Source organism: Miscanthus floridulus, chromosome 7 (assembly GCF_019320115.1).
Source record: "Miscanthus floridulus cultivar M001 chromosome 7, ASM1932011v1, whole genome shotgun sequence".
Taxonomy (NCBI): Eukaryota; Viridiplantae; Streptophyta; class Magnoliopsida; order Poales; family Poaceae; genus Miscanthus; species Miscanthus floridulus.
Genome location: NC_089586.1, coordinates 71,763,732 through 71,783,672, shown reverse-complemented (window position 1 = coordinate 71,783,672; position 19,941 = coordinate 71,763,732). Strand labels below are relative to the sequence as shown.

The 19,941-nt window shown below is 45.4% G+C and overlaps 3 protein-coding genes across 3 annotated transcripts; 2 read left to right on the top strand and 1 right to left on the bottom strand.

Annotated features, from left to right (window-relative positions):
* Positions 1-1,024: 1,024 nt before the first annotated feature.
* Positions 1,025-4,098, top strand: LOC136463412 (cytochrome b-c1 complex subunit Rieske, mitochondrial-like). The gene is made up of 2 exons (XM_066462413.1): positions 1,025-1,374; positions 3,292-4,098. Exons 1-2 carry the CDS (start codon positions 1,197-1,199, stop codon positions 3,933-3,935), a joined length of 822 nt encoding a protein of 273 aa, XP_066318510.1. The 5' UTR covers positions 1,025-1,196; the 3' UTR covers positions 3,936-4,098.
* A 2,168-nt stretch (positions 4,099-6,266) lies between these two features.
* Positions 6,267-9,465, top strand: LOC136467076 (probable glucuronosyltransferase Os02g0520750). The gene is made up of 4 exons (XM_066465623.1): positions 6,267-6,797; positions 7,840-8,228; positions 8,374-8,615; positions 8,711-9,465. The coding sequence occupies exons 1-4, from the start codon at positions 6,644-6,646 to the stop codon at positions 9,222-9,224; spliced, it is 1,299 nt and encodes a 432-aa protein (XP_066321720.1). The 5' UTR covers positions 6,267-6,643; the 3' UTR covers positions 9,225-9,465.
* Positions 9,466-10,076: 611 nt separating this feature from the next.
* Positions 10,077-11,155, bottom strand: LOC136467077 (actin cytoskeleton-regulatory complex protein PAN1-like). The gene has a single exon (XM_066465624.1). It carries the CDS (start codon positions 11,078-11,080, stop codon positions 10,430-10,432), a length of 651 nt encoding a protein of 216 aa, XP_066321721.1. The 5' UTR covers positions 11,081-11,155; the 3' UTR covers positions 10,077-10,429.
* Positions 11,156-19,941: the final 8,786 nt, after the last annotated feature.

The following is a 19,941-nucleotide window of genomic DNA, read 5'->3' as shown; positions in this document are numbered from 1 at the left end:
AATTCTACGAGCAGCTGACGGGCATCAACCGGGTTGTGAGGGAGTTGCACAGTGTCGGCGGTACTGGTGACATCCACCCTCGTGGCTGGCACGAACGCCGCGATTCCTCCACGACTGGCCAGCAACAGCGATGTCCCGCCTCGCGTCCATCACGAACGTTGTGGCTCCTCCGTGACTGGCCTGCAACTCGGTGTGCATGGCCTGGTCATCGGGCCGCTTGCCCACCCCGCCGCGCTTTCGGCGCGACTGCTCCCCTTCTAAGGCCGCCTTCTCGATCGGGGTCTCCTGAACCCACGCTTGAGCTTGGTCCACCTCCTACCCGTCGCTAGCCAAGGGAGGGAGCGCGACGTGAGGGCAAGGGCAAGGGTGCGGCGGCGGTGTGGCCGAGTGCGGCTGCACGATGGGGACGAGCGTGATTGGAGGCGGGAAGCAGCGAACTGCCGTTGTCGCAGATCTGATGAAACGCTAGTGGATCGACATATCGCAAGCCCACGAGTGAGAAGGCCTCGTGGATCAACGGCAGGTCCGCCCCATTCTCCTAGCCAGGCACGGCGACACCCTCAGCAACGGCGGTGGCTCCCGAGTTCCGCGTGAGGGAGATGTCCGGCGACGTGGGGCGCCCTTCGATGGCGCGGGCGGCGCGCGAGGGTGGAGCGAGAGGGCTGCTCGTGAATCGTGATGGGGTTGCGAGGGGAGTGTGTTGATTTGGGGCCGGATGGAGCGCTTGCGCGTGGAAGGCGAGATGACGCCGGGCGGAGCGTAGAAGGGCCCACACGTCGGTGTGGTTTTTTTTTCCTACGGTGATTCTGTGCCGGGTAGATGCGGGGTCGCACGACTTATCGTCCTGCCGGGTAGATGTTGACCATAGGAATTTTTTAGTTGTAGAGATAGTACAAATTTATTCTTTTAATGGTACATATCTAAATATACCGTCTCTCAAAAAAAAAAAAACAGCTAGAAGCTAATTCAGCCGTTTCGACCAGAGGATCGGGGCCTTAACGGAGCCAATTTTCCCAATTTTTTTACTCCCAATCAGATTCCTCGTCAGCTACAAGCACGCGGCCCCTGCCTCCGCGTCTCCTCCGTCCTCCCTGAGGCCCCGAATCGATCTCCCCCACCAAACGCCCGATCCTCGGAGGCCGGACCCGGCGAGAAGCGAGCGACCGCAGCGAGCTCAGGTCCCCTCTCCATCCACCATGCTCAGGGTCGCGGGCAGGCGCCTCTCGTCCGCTCTCGCCTGGCGCCCCGCCGCCGCCGCCGCCGCCGGCACCCGGGGCCCTCTCGCCGGTACACTATCCGGCCGCGACGACGACGACACACGCGACCGCAGGGCGCGTTTCGCCATCGACTCTCCCTTCTTCGCCGCCGCCAGAGGTATGTGCTGCGGTCGGTCTTCTCATCCTCGCTCCGATCTGCTCTCCCGTTGATTGACGGCTAGATTCGGGCGGGATGCTATCCTGTCCCCGATCCTAGGGTTCCGGAGCTCGCGGTAGTTACGGCTGTTCGATCCACGGTATCTGATCTCGGTCTGGGTCCGGTTTGCTTATGTGCTCTTAGGGTGCTCGTTGATCTGTGTATCCCCGCCTGCATACTTGATGTAATCTTAGATCGCGCCTTAGAACTCCCTGGTTACGATCGTTATGGTTCATTCATTTAGCGTGAAGCAGTTTCATTTTCTGTTTTCGGTCATATCTGTTGGGACTGGATGGTATATGGAATGGAAGAACATGACTTTTGGTTTGCTTGGTCTGAATTATGAAACATGACTGGTAACATGTGCCAGAATTTGCAGTTGTTTTCTGCAAGATAATTGTTGTTCTCTAGTTAGTCCTAACTCTAGTGATGCTGTTAGTGCTATTATCGACATGCAAACAACATATTGTTGTGATATAGCGGAGTCCAATTAATAACAAAATTATAACCAACAGTTATTTTTCTCATGGTATCTTGGTTGACTTGGTGATAAGTCCAACCTTAATTTGGCTTTATAAGACAATCTCAAATGCAACTGTTTCCGCTGATTATGTCTATCTTGCAAGCTGAGGCTGTATTGCTTGACATCTCAAAAATCATTGAAGAAAATCTGTTCTTTTAATGTGTTCTTGAGTTATTTAGTTTCTTCTACTGGAATGGTCAGTCTAATTTCTAGCTAACATTTTCAGATTAATTTCGTCTGAAGAAGTTGCTAAGGCAATTGAGTACAAATGTTACCTAATTGTCATGTTAGATTGTGTCGTTATAAAATAACTGAAAGTTTTAAGGGCAGAAGACCATCATGCTCAAATATAGGCAAACATGTGCTTTCATGGTTATCAATTCCTGTAAATTAACTGTTTTTTCATATATCTTGTAGGCTTATCTACTTGTATTGTTACTGCTATCATGGCCGATTTGTTGGTAAACTAGTGTGCATTTAAATTTGGCAAGTGTTGTTTCAAATTATCCCATTGCTACACTACTGCATGTGAGATAGTTCTTGTCTGCTTTTATTTGATTCTCTCCACTAGTCAGCATAAATCTTTAACCATTGGAAACCTGTTAAGCTTAGAAACTGTTCTTTTTTTTCTCACACACTTAGATCTTTTGGTCTATATAACCAAATTGATAGTTCCAACATGAACCCATTTCTTTCTGTTGTGTGATCTAGACAATGATTCTGGGTAACCTAACTTGTGGTTTACTGCAAAAGGAATTTCATAAATCGTTAGTTGGCAGATGTGTAGTACACTTGTTGAGCACTCATCATTCTATTTTCTCAATGCACAGATCATTCACGTTATAGGTTTCACAAATCACAAATTTTGATCTATTTTATGATATGTTGATCGTTGAACAAGCTTGTTAATACATAACTGTTAAGTTTTGGCAAAAATGATACTTTAGATGTTAACGGAATGGGTAGAAGCATGCCATGCTTCTCCCTATATAGAATACTTTATTGACTAGACGCAAAATAAAAGAAATTGAAAACTGTTAGTCCATATAACATGTAGCTAGTGAGCAGTGACAAGTACACAGAATCGGCAACAGTAAAAGTTTAACACTTGGCACAAGAAAACGTCAAATTAACTATGAAAAATGGCTCCTTTTTTGTAATTTTCTGACACTTGTGAAAGCTTTAGCTTTAGTCTACTCTGCTGCTATGAATAACTGGCCTGCTGACTCGTTGGTCCTCCATTAACAGTTCTTTGTGTGCTATTTTTAATGTTAATTCTGACATTATAGTGCTATTATTCTTCTGGTACTGCTTTTATTGTTCTAATGATAAGATGTAATGACTCTCCCATGCAGGGTTTTCAGCGGAAACTCTTGTTCCAAGGAACCAGGATGTGGGCTTAGCTGAGCTCCCAGCAACTGTGGCAGCTGTGAAGAATCCAACTGGAAAAATCGTGTATGATGAGTATAACCATGAGCGCTACCTGCCTGGGGACCCCAGCAAGCGTGCATTTGCCTACTTTGTGCTGAGTGGTGGGAGGTTCATTTACGCATCTTTGCTGCGACTTCTCATCTTGAAATTCGTCCTGAGCATGTCAGCAAGTAAGGATGTTCTCGCACTTGCCTCACTTGAGGTTGACCTCTCAAGCATTGAGCCTGGCACCACGGTAACTGTGAAGTGGCGTGGCAAGCCGGTCTTCATCAGGCGGAGGACAGAGGATGATATCAAGTTGGCCAACAGTGTCGATGTCGCGTCTCTCCGCCACCCAGAGCAGGATGCAGAGCGCGTCAAGAACCCCGAATGGCTGGTCGTCATTGGGGTCTGCACACACCTGGGCTGCATCCCGCTCCCCAATGCAGGAGACTTTGGTGGCTGGTTCTGCCCGTGCCACGGCTCGCACTATGACATCTCTGGTAGGATCCGCAAGGGCCCGGCACCCTTCAACCTGGAAGTGCCGACATACAGCTTCTTGGAAGAGAACAAGCTTCTCATCGGCTGAGATTTCTGTTAGTGCTGTTCCTATGGCCCTGTCGTTTGTGTTGATCGACAACTTTACCTTTTCTCTTGCCTGGTTTAGGGTATACCTTTGGTGGACTGTTATCTGAGTGCAGTGTTGTTGCTAGCACCTGACAGTAATGAATAACCTGCTGCTACTTAAAGGATACTGTTAATTGTTGTCAAGTTTGGTTCTGTTTTTTTTTTTTTCTGATCTCAAGAGGGATTGATTATGTAACACATTTAGCTGGTACAGTCCATTTTTTTTATCCCATCTGTTAGCAACTCTTGTATTGTATTACTTGGTTGGAAGAAAAGGACGTTGTGTCCTTTAAGCCGTCATGATATATAGTCGTGTGAAAACGATAAATCACCAGAGAATCAGAGATTAAGTATTTATAGTAGAATGGGAATGGTTATATTTAGCTCTAAGAAAACGAAAAAAAATATTTAGAAAAATATGAAGCATTCCATAATCATTATAATTGATATCTGATCATGTTTAAAAAACTTTACACGACAAAATATGAGATGCATCAAGCGTGAATGCAACATGCATAAATGTTCAATGCATTCATGTTGTGGAAAGTTTTCAAAACAAGTTAGAAATCGATTAGAATGTTTTGGGATTTTTTTTAAAGATCTTTCTAGATATTTTTCCTAGAGCTAGATGTATGTTTTGAGAAGATTCTAAAGATATTTTCATGAGTTCTAAATATTTATTTATTTTTGGTATCCTAATGATTTTTTTTTTTCAGAATTTTTAGAAGCTTGGAGATATTTTTTGGGGTTTAAAAACTATAAGACATTTACCTAATTTTATTTAACTACAAAGATTGAAACCATTGTTTATCCCAACTTGCTTGGGACTGACAGGTTGTTGTTGTTGGTTACAAAGATTGAAACCATCTTTAAAATAACTAACCGGAGTAGGTACTTTAAATGGTTTCTGAGAGTTCAGGGGATAAGAATTTTATTTTGAAGTTTGAGAAAGAAAACTATACTCCTATGATAATTTTTTTTTCAAATGGAACTGAGCAGAGCTTTGTGATGTTTGCCAATTTGGTGGATCAAGAGGCCAGAAAGTTGTAGGGGATAGTCCTGCCGTGCCGGACCTACTAAACCGTCTCCAGACGAGACTGGATGTGCGCGCTGCGCGTACATAGCGTTGTGCCCATGCCCGCCCACAACTCAACTGACGGGTCTCGGATCCTGCACCGCCATATTTTTCTCGATGAGTCGAGACCCAGTTCGCTGCAGGAGGGTAACAGGTAGCGTGTTCGGTTGGCTGCTTCGTATTGTTGCTGGTTCGTTTACGTGAGAGAGAGGTACTGCTGGCTAGTTTGTTGGAATAGTGTCCATGTGAGGGGGCTGGTCAGCCTAGCCAGCCAGCCAGCCCCAACCGAACACGACGAGGATGGATCAGGGCTTGTCTGGATTATCTAGTCTAAAGTTAGTGATTGAAATTAAAGACTAAAAACTTTAGATCACTTTTGTAGTCCACAGTTCCGTGAGATGATCTAAACTTTAGACAATATTTTAGACCTCCTGTTTGAAGCCTTAAGAGCAAAAGTGATATAAAGTTTAGTCGCTAAACTTTAGACCATGGATTCAAACGAGGCCTTAGCTTTGGTTTGGAAGCTCTGCAAGAGTGAAGCCATGACAATTCCGTAGTGTGTTTTTTGTTTCACGAAAAAACAGCAACAATTACCGCAAGAGTTCAAGTGAATTCCAGATGGGGGCCTATCTTTCTCCAAGGTAGAGTGAAGCTGCCAATTTGCGCAATTGCGGGACGTCTCATTCGCGTGCCCCTTTTTATTCGGATCTTGGTTGGGCGACTTTGCTACCCAGCAATTAATGTTGTGTTTCCAAGTACACGTTGGAAGCAGATTTGATGGGAACTCGCTGACAGGATAGTAGTAGGACACGACGAGTGCATCGAGTAGGTTCCCTGACCCTGATTAGTAGTTGATCAGGTTAGTTGGGAGCAATATATATTGCGCATTCACCTAACATTGGTGATTTCGATTTCCTCACCAACGAAAGATCAAAGATTTGTGAACCTGCCAGACAAGCGAGGGCAACACGGTCTGCTCTTCAAACTGAAAACTAATCTCTGAAGAATCCAAGAGAGAAGGAAGCACGCGCAGCTCTTTACTCGAAAAAAAAATGATTTGCTTAGTGATTCAACCTCGACATATTGACAAATTATAGAGAGTTGCTTTTTACACAAGCTCGTTCACTGAGGAAGAGCCCTCCCGAGCAAGCCCATGACACCCTTTTGTCCTAGGAGTCTAGGACCAATCACCGGAAAACAAACTCAGCACAAATCAAGGTGCTTACCTACCATAGTACTACCAATTAGTTTTACCTTTTCCACACCAAGAATCAAAATACAATCTGCTAATTGCTAAACAATAAATATAGCCTTTGCTCACAATGGTCGATGGTGTTTCCCGTGCTTCCATAACCTTGCATGACCCATTCGACCATTCCCAATCCTTCCCTCCTCTGTGCAAATTTATCCTCACAAGCAACTAACAAACCCCCGTTTGGGTTTGGCTCGTTCTTCTCCCATCCCAAGGCAATCTCTATCTTCTCTTCCACTCTCCGCTGATCATTTCTCCGAGAAGCTTCTGCGCATCTCTCTCTTGCCTCCCACCATCTCGCGGCTGAATCTCTTCACCGGGTTGGTTGTTGGGAGTGGCGGCCATGACGCGGGCGAGGGTGGTGTGGCGCCCCACCGCGGTCCTCCTCCTTGCGGTCGCTTCCCTCTCCTGTGTCCTCTCGCCGCCGCGGGTCTCCGCAGCTACGGGGGCAGAGGTGGCCGGCGGGGTGGCTCGTCGGAACACCGAGCGCATCGCAGGTGACTCCCTTCTCGCTCTGTCTGGCGCTCCCGACTTCCTCGTAGGAACACTTTTTTTTTTCATTTATCCTATGGATGGATTAATCGTGGGTTGTGATTAGTTGTACATTTATCCTATGGATGGATTGATCGTGGGTTGTGATTTTTTGTTGTAGAATAGCTCAGCTTTTGTCTGGTGGAATCGTCAGCGAGCTTTGGGACTTGCTGAATTGGCTGTTCGAATGCAGTTCACCGGCAGATTCTTAAAACTTTTCCTTTGCTTCCTTCCAGTCGGCATCCCTTATTACTACAGATATGCGGTTGCCATAGGTGCCATCATATGCAAAATTCGATCTTTCAACAACATTGTGCCCCCTCCTAACAAAAAAGATCAAATTGGCGCCAGTTCTGTACTGCCCCTTAACTGGTCCGTGGATCATTTTGAGTGTATTTTTGTGAGGCATATAATCTCCACGGTAAAAAAAAACATTAATGACAAATATAAAGCTACCATCAGAATAGCCTTTTGCTTCTCCTCCAAGTGCTCCGTGGTTGATGATTGTTGGTAGTTTAGCCAACCATACCTGCCTGCCTGCACTGCTTGCAGAGTAATGCCATTGACAATTTCTGCTGCAACAAACCAAGGCTAGTGATGCCTGCACCATTATGTGTCTACAATTAAAAGGCAGTTGTAGGACAGAGACAGGCAGTTAGCCCATAAATTCTGAATCTGTCAAAAAGAGATGACAAGGACCAAGAGAAACATAGTATGGCAGAAAGATGCACAACATCATTAATTTGGTATGATTCGATCATGCTTGAGTGGTTTGTCGAAATTGAACTTCCTAGACCTATGTTATGTTGCAACCTTTTTCCCATCTTTAACATTCTAGATATACCTAATTACCATGTTCGTCTTAATATAGCTACATGATTGGCTTGCTTTACAATTTATCCGTCAGCTTTCTGTGTACTTGGTTTATATGGAGGATATTCCTCCGTTCATTAGCTGTTTTTTTTGGCGTTCATTAGCCGTTTCTTAGCCAAGAGTATTCACATGCAGGAAGTGCTGGTGATGTGCTAGAGGACAATCCTATTGGAAGGTTGAAGGTTTACATCTATGACTTGCCAAACAAGTACAACAAGAGGATTGCCACCAAGGATCCACGATGCCTCCATCACATGTTTGCTGCTGAGATATTCATGCATCGTTTCTTGCTCTCTAGTGCGGTGCGAACACTCAATCCAGAAGAAGCTGATTGGTTCTACACGCCAGTTTACACTACATGTGATCTTACTCCTGCTGGACTTCCACTGCCATTCAAATCCCCAAGGATGATGAGAAGTGCAATCCAGTTTATTTCAAACAAGTGGCCTTTCTGGAACAGAACTGATGGAGCTGATCACTTCTTTGTTGTTCCACATGATTTTGGTGCATGCTTTCACTATCAGGTGAGGACATCACTGCCCACTATTTCAGTTCCCCATTAAGTGGAGTTCTATCAGATATAAGGTTTTCCCCTTTCAGGAATGTTCCTGCCTTTAGCAGCCATAACTCTGAAGTTATATTTGCAATTTTTACCTGACTTATTTATAGGAAGAAAAAGCTACCGAACGTGGAATTCTTCCAATGCTCCGCCGTGCTACATTGGTCCAAACATTTGGACAGAAGAACCATGTCTGCCTGAAAGAGGGTTCTATCATTATACCGCCATATGCACCTCCACAGAAAATGCAGGCTCACTTGGTTCCCCCAGAAACTCCCCGTTCAATCTTTGTTTACTTCAGGGGACTGTTTTATGACAATGGTAATGACCCTGAGGGTGGGTATTATGCGAGGTAAGGACATGCCATATGTGTAGAATTTTCTATCCTATACTCTCAAAACATGATGTCTGGATCCTAATTACTCATTTTGTTGGGATGTGAAACAGAGGTGCCCGAGCATCACTGTGGGAGAACTTCAAGAACAATCCTCTCTTTGATATCTCCACAGATCACCCTGTCACTTACTATGAAGATATGCAGCGCGCAGTCTTCTGCTTGTGCCCACTGGGATGGGCACCATGGAGCCCAAGGCTGGTGGAGGCCGTGGTTTTCGGCTGCATTCCAGTCATCATAGCTGATGACATTGTTCTACCATTTGCTGATGCTATCCCATGGGAGGAGATTGGTGTTTTTGTCGACGAAGAGGATGTTCCGAAGCTAGATTCAATCCTCACTTCCATTCCAATTGAAAATATTCTACGGAAGCAAAGATTGCTCGCCAATCCATCTATGAAGAAGGCCATGTTGTTCCCACAGCCAGCCCAACCTAGGGACGCATTCCATCAGATCCTAAACGGCCTTGCTCGCAAGTTGCCACACATGCAGAGTGTATACTTGCAACCAGGAGAGAAGCACCTCAACTGGACTGCTGGGCCTGCTGGAGATCTGAAGCCTTGGTAGCAGGAAAACTTCACTACAAGATCAGTCTTCCCCTGCTGATTGTATTATTAATATAAGTTTCTGACTTCTCCGTGGAGGAGTTCCAGCAAAGATCTGTTGATATATATTAACTGAGAGTGTTACACTGTTTTCATGCTACAGAAATCTGAATGCTGATCCTGTGGACCGGGTTGAAACTTTGTAATTGTACAGATGCTTATAAAAGAATGAAATGCATGTGTTCTTGTGTGAAGTTGGTAAATTTGTGTCACTGATTCCTGATTGTATTTACTCTGTAGTGCATACTTTTGCAAGTGATTGGAACAAATAAGGCTACAAACAAGAACAGGTTTTGCAGGTTAGGTTCATATGTTGCTGGTGCCAAAGTGCCTGGACTCCTCCAGCCTGACCCTTGCACATGCAGAAGTCAGCGGCTTCACCTCTGAACTTTCTGATATCCTCTACAGTAAGATGCACCCTTGGCCTTGGTGACACTGTCACGGCAAATGCATTCCATCATAATCTGGAGAACTGCTGGTACAGGTTGCATTTGCACAGATGACGATACATACAGGTATAAAGATGACAGCAAGAGCCCCGGGACCGGGAAGTGATATTGCGAGGATGGTGGCTATATATGGCTTGGTTCCAGCTCCCTGTATACTATTTTCTTTCACCGATGAAAGTGAGGTGATTCATTTTTTTTAAGGTATTGGGATTTGGGAGGAGGTTATTGAAGAAACGTGAGTTTATGCAGTTAACCTTCTTTAGAGAAGTTGTGTAAGTTCGGGGAGACGGAGAGCGAATGAGCGATGCATTCAGGGTTGCATAAATCAGGAGTATAATTTTTTTAGATAAAGGGATATGAAAATATTCCATGCTCAAGCCTAAATAGTATAATGGTTCTTGCATTACATACTTAATTACAAATAGCATTACATTTGAATAAAAAGAGCAAAGTACATTCATCATATTGAAAGATCAAGATACATTGATCATGTTGTGTACATATACTACTCATTTGATGACATAATTTGGCCTTCACCCTGAACATACTAACAGAGTGTAGCGCACATTGACCAGGTTAATTAATAATAAGATATAGCATGAGATCAGTATCTTTTTTTTTTAACTTAATGGATATAAATATATATGCTCATTTTATGGTGTATATATTCACTGGTACGATGGATTGATCGATAGCTAGCACATGTCGGCAGGCATATTTAGGCAGAGGCCGCGGTCTTGCGTCCGGTGACGGCGTACGGCGGGGTGTAGGGCGGGCCGGGTGGCGCAGGCGTCGGCGGGTCGGGGTAGGGCGGACCGGGTGGCGTGGGCGTCGGCGGGCCGGGGTAGGGCGGGCCGGGTGGCGCGGGAGTTGGTGGCGAGGGCTTGGGAGGCTTGGGTGTGGGCGGCTTGGGCGTGGGCGGCTTGGGTGGTTTGGGCGACGGTGGCTTGGGCGACGGCGGCTTGGGCCCCGGCGGCGAGGGCTTGGGCGGCGACGGCGACGGCGACGGCGAGAGCCCGCAGCGGATCATGCAGACGACGCTCTTCTGGTCGCAGCTGATGATGCAGAGCGGCAGGTCCGCGCCTTTCTTGCCCATGCACCCGAACGAGCAGCCGAACACCTGCGTGAAGCAGCCCAGCAGGCACTGCATGAAGCCGTTCAGCTCGGCCGGGGACGCCGACGCCGGCGTCGTCAGAAGCGCCGCCACGTTGTTGTTGTCGTCGCCGCTGAAGGCAACAGTGGCACCCGCTCCGGTGGCGGCGGACGCGAGGTCGGCGACGCCGGCCCCGGCCAGCGCGACGAAGAGAAGCACGAAGAAGAAGGAGCCGGCGCTGGCGCGAGTACTGCCGGTCATTGCTGTGGCCACCATGATCTTGTGCGTGCGTCGTCGTGTGACGGTGAGCGAGCTTACTGATGCTGTGGGTTTGTGTGGGCTGTTACGACGTGTTGTTGGGAGAGTTTATATAGGAGAAGGGACTTAGATTTGGGCGTGGCGTATGATACCGCGACGTTCGCGTTTTTGGTGTGTTCTGAGGTTGCTTTTCCGCGCACGCGCACACACGATACGGGTGCTCAATCACGAGCAAAGCGTGACTTCAGAATTATTATGTAAGATAACATTGTCTATAATAAAAAAATCTAACCTACAGCTAAAGGCACAACTGATGAGATGGCCGCCTTGGTCTAAGGCGCCAGATTAAGGTTCTGGTCCAAAAGGGCGTGGGTTCAAATCCCACTCTCATCACCTTTCCTTTTTTGGTTTTCGTGTTCTCATTGTAAACCTGCTGTCATCAGCTTCATTTTTAATTCTCACTGTAGTTTTTATTCTCATAAATCTGCTCTCATCAGTTTTTTTTTTGTTTTGTTTTCTCACTGTAAACCTGCTGTCATCAGCTTTATTTTTAATTCTCACTGCAATTTTTATTGTAATAAACCTGCTGTCATCAGTTTTTTTTTGTTTTTTGTTTTCTCATTGCAAACCTGATGTCATCAGCTTTATTTTTAATTATCACTGTACTTTTTATGTAATAAACCTGCTGTCATCAGCTTTTTTTTAATTCTTATTGTAATTTTTTTGGTATATATAACTTTGCATGCATTAACTAATGTCAACGATTTGTTTTATTTCAATATCAGCCGGATTACGTTCAAAGCTTCTAATGTAGGGCGCGTTGACTGGCCACATGCCCTCTCTACGATGTGAATTAAAAATGGTAATTTTGCTCTAGAGTCTAGGCAATGCTGGAGCTAAGAACTTGGATTACACAGACCTAGTAGAAAAAAGTCAAGCACGTAATTTTTAGAAATAAAAAAGAGAGGTGCTATAATAAAAAAAAGGCAGTGCATTTTATCAAGTAGATCCATCATGGAGAAACTAATAATATATCAAGTAGATCCATTTTCTTAAAATGTTTCTTCCCAATACAAGACCTTTTTTTCGCTCTCTTTATAAAATACTAGTAGACATGTATGTGCATTGCAACAGAACGCTGCCCTATCATACATCTTTAACAATTAGTTTATGTGAAAACATTTAAAAATCAGTTGAACCTAGCTATCAACAGCTAGAAAAAAGTACCATAGGAGACAAAGAGATCTATGGGAGAAGTTCTCGATGGTCAATTTCCAGTTTTTGGAGGGAAGCCATCAACCGGTAAAACGTCAAGCTCTAAAGATAATGGGAGTCATTCCGACATTGGAGGTCGGACCTCAACAAGAACTATATCCAAAAGGGGTTAACTCCCTTCAACGAGTTCAGCCAAATAACTCCTAGTCAATGGGCAGACCTTGTGGCTCAGAAGACTTCACTAGAAGCATTGGCTGTCAGCGCCTGTAACACCGAGCTGGCGAAGAAGAACAAACATCACCATCGTCTAGGTCCCGGTGGCTACTATGGAAAGGAAGAACAGTTTAGGAAGATAGAGGAAGAGGCCACCGAGTGGGTTGAAGGTATGCTCAAGGAACTGGATCCTTGGGAGGAGTATTAGTATAGAAGCATCTAATGGGCTTAAGTTTAATAACCTAGAGACAGAACATGCAGTATCAAAGATACTGAAATATGCTGAAGACAAGGAGAAGGGCTCATTTAAGCCTTCCAAAGAGAGATGAGCTTAGCCTTGCCTTGGGAAACCCCGAGCACACGGGCTGCACCAGGGGGCTAGAGAAAAGAACGACCTAGAAGCATGGATTCGAAGAGGACCAACACATGTACAAGAAACATGACAAAGATGAGAGGATAATCTTGAGCTCACCGTGAAGGCTCTAGTTGCGAAGGCGTTGAAGGAGCAAGGACCGTCTTCAGAGCCAAGGACAGTAATGGCGCCCCTGGGAGAACTGGCATTAGTTGGTAGCCCTCTGGATGTTCCTAGTAACCAAGGTTCCACTGTAGCCACTACCCCAGTCGATTGCATAAGGAAACCAACTAGTTGCACCTTGGTGGTTCTCATCGGCAGGCAGAACACTATGATGGAGGTGGCAAAGGGTGTGGCACATCCTCCTGGCGGCTTGCATCATAATAATAAGATTCCGCCAGACTACACTAGGGTCAAGGTGCATTCCATGAAGCCCTTGTTCATGCAATGGAAGATAGACCACCCAACTCCCGAGGGACTGACGTTACTCGGAGAAGTAATGAACCAGTTCATCCTTTGGTACAAACGGGACATTGTATTGACTGCTTCTTCGCCGCCTGTTCAATGTTTGGAGGGACTTTTTGAGGAGGGGGAGATACTTTCACCGTCTCATGACCACCACTTGCCTAAGATGCCACATTCTTCCCCACCTCCTAGCGAGCACGTGCATGAGATGCCACAGCCTATGCCATAGTGTTCCCCACCTCCTAGCGAGCACGTGCCTGAGATGTCACAGCCTTGTCTGCCTCATAAGGAGCAAGGGCCTCCTAGCGAGAACATGCCTGAGATGTCACAGCCTTCTCCGCCTAGTAAGGAGCAAGGGCCTCCTAGCGAGCACGTGCCTCTAGAATAAGTTCATGCAAAAGAGGGTGCCCGCAAGGAGCCAGAAATTTGGCAATGGATTCCAATCACCATAAGGCCAATTTATAAGTCAATAAAAGACGTCTCGTCGATGTGCAAGTGCTATACCCATGACTAGTTCAAGCCTGAGAATCAAGTCAAAGAAGTCCCACCATTTGAGGAGGCCCTCAGCCGCATCCGGATACCAGCAAAGAGGTATCCAAATGTTGATGCCACCAAATGGTCAAAGGATTGCCCAAAAACCTATAAAAGAGGCAAGCTCTTCCTACCAAACTGGTACATCTAGCGCCTACCACTTGCAATGAAAAATGTTCTATCAATGGTACTTGCGTGCTCTCTAGACAAAAATACAAATCATACAAGCACGCTTCCCCACCAACACATTTGGAGGCCTAGAAGGGGTAATTGCCTTTGACTTCAATGACGTCCAGACAATGTTTCACCTCGGAGAAATAGAAATGAATCTAGTTCGCATGTGGTGCCTGTAAGTCCTTGCCCTCTTGATATAATATGATTGCCCTCTTGATATAATATGATTCTAATCTTTGGATTTTGTTGTAATTAACCCACGACGTGATTTATAGAATGCAAGTGCACATTTCAAAGCAAATGCCAAGTGTGCGATCAGGGTACATAGACCCTCAATGTATAGCACAACCAAACTTCAATTACGCCAAACAATGGTCATTGGATTGCAATGAGCTAGTTGCTGGAAAGACCGTTGAGGAGAAAGAGGAAATCCAGAACAAGGAAATAAGGGCGGCGGCCCTTAAGATAGCGGCGTACATAGACCTAGCTTTTAAATATCTCCAAAATAACCAAGTTATATGATTGCCATACAACTTCGAGTAAGTCCAACTATATACTTAAAGCTTGAACAATACATATTGCTTTGTTCGATGCAAAAGAGCTTATCGGTTTCTATGATTAAATTCATGCAGCCGCCACTGGATTTGTATAGGCGTCGATGTCGGGATAGGCATAGCATGGGTCTTTGATTCAATAGATAAGGACCCGACGACATACAAAGACTTCATATCGATTCTCAAGACGTATACATATCGACAATCCTTTCATATACCATGTAACGTTCACTTTTGGATAGTAACAAGTTGCATTGTTAAATTCATTCGAATAGGGCGTACATGTACTATGTTAAGACTCAAAAAGGGAGACATGATCCAGAAAGGAAGCATAACTTGTGTGTCAAAACACTATATGCGGTAAGTGTAACTTATTTAAGTACTCTATTATGTTGCTGTCAAAAGCATTACTTAACATGTTTATATGCGAAACACACAGTGCCCCAAGCAGAAGCCCAAGAGTTTACATTGTGGACACTACGTATGTAGTATGATGAGTAACACCACTACCTATAGGAGACACCCCTGTAGGATAAGTTTGAACCTCTTCAACCTCTTTATATGCTTACTGTTTTTATATAAGCTTGCTGTTTGGGTAAGTTTGAACCTCTTCAAGCTCTTTATATGCTCGTCGTTTTTATATATGCTCGTTGTTTTCATATATGCCCGCTGTGTTTAGATATGCCTACTATCTTTAGATATGCCCTCTATTTTTAAGATATGTCTAAACTTGTTTTCTTGTAGTGGCAAGATGAGAAATGTGTTAAAATGGATCCACACAAAGATAACAATCTCTTGAAACTCGTTGGCGACCTTTGCAACTTTATAATGGACCAGATTGTACACGTCAGAGGCATTTACCATGATCGAGCGACTGAATTAGGTAGAAATTCTAAGTACCAACATCTTTGTAAGTGGGAAAGGCTAGGCTTAGGCCGTTGATTGGACTTGTGAATAGAATGTGATATTGGTAATGTTATCGAACTTGTGGAACGGTCGGACTTATGGATTATGTGAATATAATGATGAATTATATTTGTTCTTGTGATTTGTATTTTCAAATTTATTTTTTTTTGGCAGGGACGGTCAGATTTGAATTTTCAAATTTTATTTTTTTTACGGAAAAAGGTATTGTAGGGACGGTTCTATATGTAACCGCCCCTACAAATGAAAACGATAGGGGCGGCCACCCCTGTAAATCTAAATTATAGAGGCGGCTTGTGTTATCAGCCGTCTCTGTAAATACTTTTGTAGCGGCGGCTCATAACACCAATCGTTCCTACAAATCAATTTGCAAATTATTAATTTGTAGTCACGATTGCTTAGGTGACAGAGGAAACTACCCCTACAGGCCCTTATCAGCCGCCGCTATAAATACTGGCGGTGGTAGCGATGGATGGGAGTACAGGGACAGACGGCTAGTTCCATCGTTCTCAACCGGACTTATTGCACGACGGATCGGGACACGGGACTGCATGGAGATGCATGGATGATGGATGTTGTCGTACTGGCGTACGTGGATCGTGAAACGTAACAGTACTGAAAATGAAAGAACGTACGCGCATTTGAACGACTCAGTCTCGGTCCTGTGCGGCTGTGCCGGCTGGGGGCGAATCAGAGCTAGCCGACGTCGATCGATCGATCGCGCCGGCTGGCGGCGCGGAAGCTTCGTCCTTCCGTTCGCTCTGGGCATGCAGTGCTTGACGCGCGCGGCGACCAAGGGGTTGTTTGACATGGACTATAAAGTTTAGGAGGTGTCTCACAGGGACGTTGTATGAGGTGTTTGGATACTAATAAAAAATAAATTACATAATTTATCACGAGACAAATTTATTAAGTCTAATTAATTCGTCATTAGTATATATTTACCGACATATTTTTAAATTATGAACTAATTAGGCTTAAAAAATTTCGCCTCGTAAAACAGTTTCAATCTATACATTTAGTTTTATATTTAGTCTATATTTAATACTCTATACATGTTCAATATTTGATAGGACAACTGCTAAAATTTAAGAGGAGAACCGAACACCCCAAATTGTACCGAATTATCGATAGTACGTATCCATCTCGGCATCTCGTCGCATCGATTTCGTACGTTCCGGCCGCCTACCGCGCCCAGGATCCCTATTATTCCAGTATCCAACAGGCACGCTAGCCGCGCGTAGACTTACCGCCGACGGCGATCCATCGGGCTACTTGCCGGTCCTTGACTTGATTGCTGCGGCATGTCGGCATGCTGAAGATGCATGGGCAGCCTGCACTGCCGCACTGCCCCATGCATCCGTTCTACCCTGGCCACACACACACACACGCATGGGCAGCCTGCACTGCCGCACTGGCCCATGCATATTATAATATAATTTATATGCATGCAATCAAAGATCGATTACGCACACGCCTACGTTGTTTTACGTCCTGCCACACGAAACAATTTCGTGGAGAATTGGTATTAGGAGGCATCCTGCATCTCCGATCCCCCTGTGCTCCCGAAGTCACAAATTCACATACATAGAGCCCGATTGCAGGGGATTCTCCCGGCTCCAGCTCCGACACTGCAGCAATACTGTAGCATGAAACCGAAGAAGTTCGGAATTGTGGCTCCACCGGCTCCTCCTCTTCTCAGTTCATTTTCTGCCTCGAAATCTAACACTGTTTTTTTTCTTCAAAACTAACACTTTTGGTCGTGCCTATTGCCATGACGCGATGAAAAGCCTGTGCCGCGCCATGCATGGTAGCGCAGCAGGTGGATGACGTGGCGACGACCGAAAATGCTGACCGGTGATGTGGTAGGGCTTGCCGCGCCACCGATCTTGGCGCGGCAGTGACGCGCCTTGATCGGTGACGTGACAGAGCTGAATAAAAGCATCGCGGCCCAGTCCTGCCTGCCCGAGCATGCCCGCGCACGCCCACGCTTGGCCATCGCGCCCGTGCCTGCCGCCGACAGGGCCTGCCCGCCGTCGAGCACGCCGTCCGTGCCACGAACGCCGGTACGAGACGGCTGCTGGCCCCCTGTTGTGCCCGTCGCGCCCACATGTTGGCGCGCCACCCCCTCCGGCCACTCACGACGGCTGCCTGCCGCGCCAGCCGAGGCCAGCGCCCACACCTCCCGGCCTGGTGTAGCGCGCCACTACCGCGAGGTAGTCCCCTAGTGTATTTGTTGATTTAATCGACATTGTTAGTATAGTAAGTTAGTAAAATAAATAAAGTTAGTATAATTAGTAAAGTATAGTTAGTAAAGTTAGTTAGTTTAGTTAGTATAGGTAATATAGTAAGTTAGTATAGATAGTAAAGTTAGGTAGTTTAGTTAGCACAGTTAGTGAGTCTAGTTATACATTGTATTTAGTATAATTAGTTGTTGTAGTTAGCCTTGTATAGATGTTAATATTAGATTAGTTAGTATAGTTATATTTAGAAAAGGTATTAATATTACTATAGACATTACGTACGACGATTTTGATGACTTGATGAAGTTTCTTGAAATGCTTTTGCAGATGGATTGTTGTGTTAGAGATTTTTACGGAGGAAGTGTTAGGAGAGGATATGGTATGTTTGAGAATATGGAAGAAGAATTGGAATGGTTTGATGAATCTCCTAGCTTCAACGACCTTTGTGTCTGTTTGAATGCAAAGTTTGGCGGTGATTTCACATTGAAGGGGAGGTTTGATACTAGGAAGACTAGGGCACACTACGTCCTCGTGTCCTTGCATGACCCTACTCACTGGTCCCGCTATACTAGGGTGCTCCAAGATTCCAATGTGCCCATGGCTGAGGTGGTGGTGGAGAATGGGTACAGGATGCAGGGTGTCCAGGATGGGCCCGTCCATTGATGGTGTTGGAGGCAATGAACAAGAATTAGGGGTCGAAGGGGAAGCATCTCAGGGTAACATGGATTTGTTCGGTCAGTTGACACAGGAGCAGTTCATTCAACTGTAGTAGGTTGTATAAGCAATGACTTCGATGTGAATGAGTTCAAATAGGAAGAGGAGGAGCAGGAGGAGGAGGACATGATCAGTGATGTAGTTAGCAGTGATTCAAACAATTCTAATGATGACCAAGGAGGTACAGATGCTATGCCAACACCGGTTGATGCCATGCCACTACCGGTTCATACTATGCCATTACCAGTACCAACTGAGGTTTTACATGGTATCCAGGCTCAGGGTAGACTAGTCACAGATTTGGCAGCAGATGATACCCCCTATGATTCATATGCCAGAATTAGCGAAGTGCAGCAGTATGTTCCACCACCACCTTACACAGCGACAAAGCTTGAGCAACTAAGGTCGATGAACATACCTTTCAGGGGCGTTCCAAACTATAGTGATATCAGCATAATGGATATGGCAGTTTGTGACATTGGTCTCTAGATGTGTAGGAAATCATTATATGACCATGAGAAAGAAATCCTTAGAAAGGGGATGATATTCAATACAATATTAGAGATAAAGCTCTTCCTTCAGGACTATGCTGTGTATCACCATAGGCCGTACATCGTCACTCATTCGGACCAGGAGTTGAGGTACCACGTGATATGCAAAAATGGTTGTATGTGGAGGTTAAATGCTCGAAAGAAACAGAGTGATGGCAAGTGGAGAATAAGTAAAGTTGTCGAATCCCACACTTGCCAAACAAATAGGGGGAAGGAAAATCATCAGCAGCTCACTGCACGTTACCTTGCCCATCGTATATTAGGGCTAGTTGATGACAATAACGACATTTTCGGTGTCTTCTTGACAACAGTCCATATTTAGATTCATTAAGTACGATGTGAAGTACGGAAAGGTTTGACGTGCTAAGCAAATTGCCCTGGCAATTCGATGCGATAGTTGGGAGGAAGCGTACAACAGGGTGCCCCGCATCTTATGTGTAATGCATTACACCCTAGCTTGAAATGGTTTGTGGACACCAGAGGGATGTGTTTTCAGGACCCATTGAGGCATGTCCTCTATCGTGTGTTCTAGTCATTCGAGCAAACGGAACATGCATTCCAGTTTTGTCGGCCAGTCATACTTGTTTATGGCACTTTCTTGATAGAAAAGTACAGGGACACCTTGATGATGGCTGCTGCTATTGATCCTGAGGACCAGATAGTACCCATGGCTTTTGCTTTGGTAGAGGGAGAGAACAATGAATCATGGTCATGGTTCATGCGGCTTCTACGTGTACAAGTGCTTAGCCCATCTTGCACTATATGTTTGATCTCAGACCATCACCCAGGGCTTCTTAATGTTGCAGCTGAGCATATAGATGGGTTCCCGCCTCTAGTGCATAGATGGTGCATGAGACACTTTATCGCTAATTTCTAGCGGTGTCAGAGGAAGCAGGAGGTATGTGACAAGGTAAAGGCTCTATGTTGTGTACGTGGAGACAAA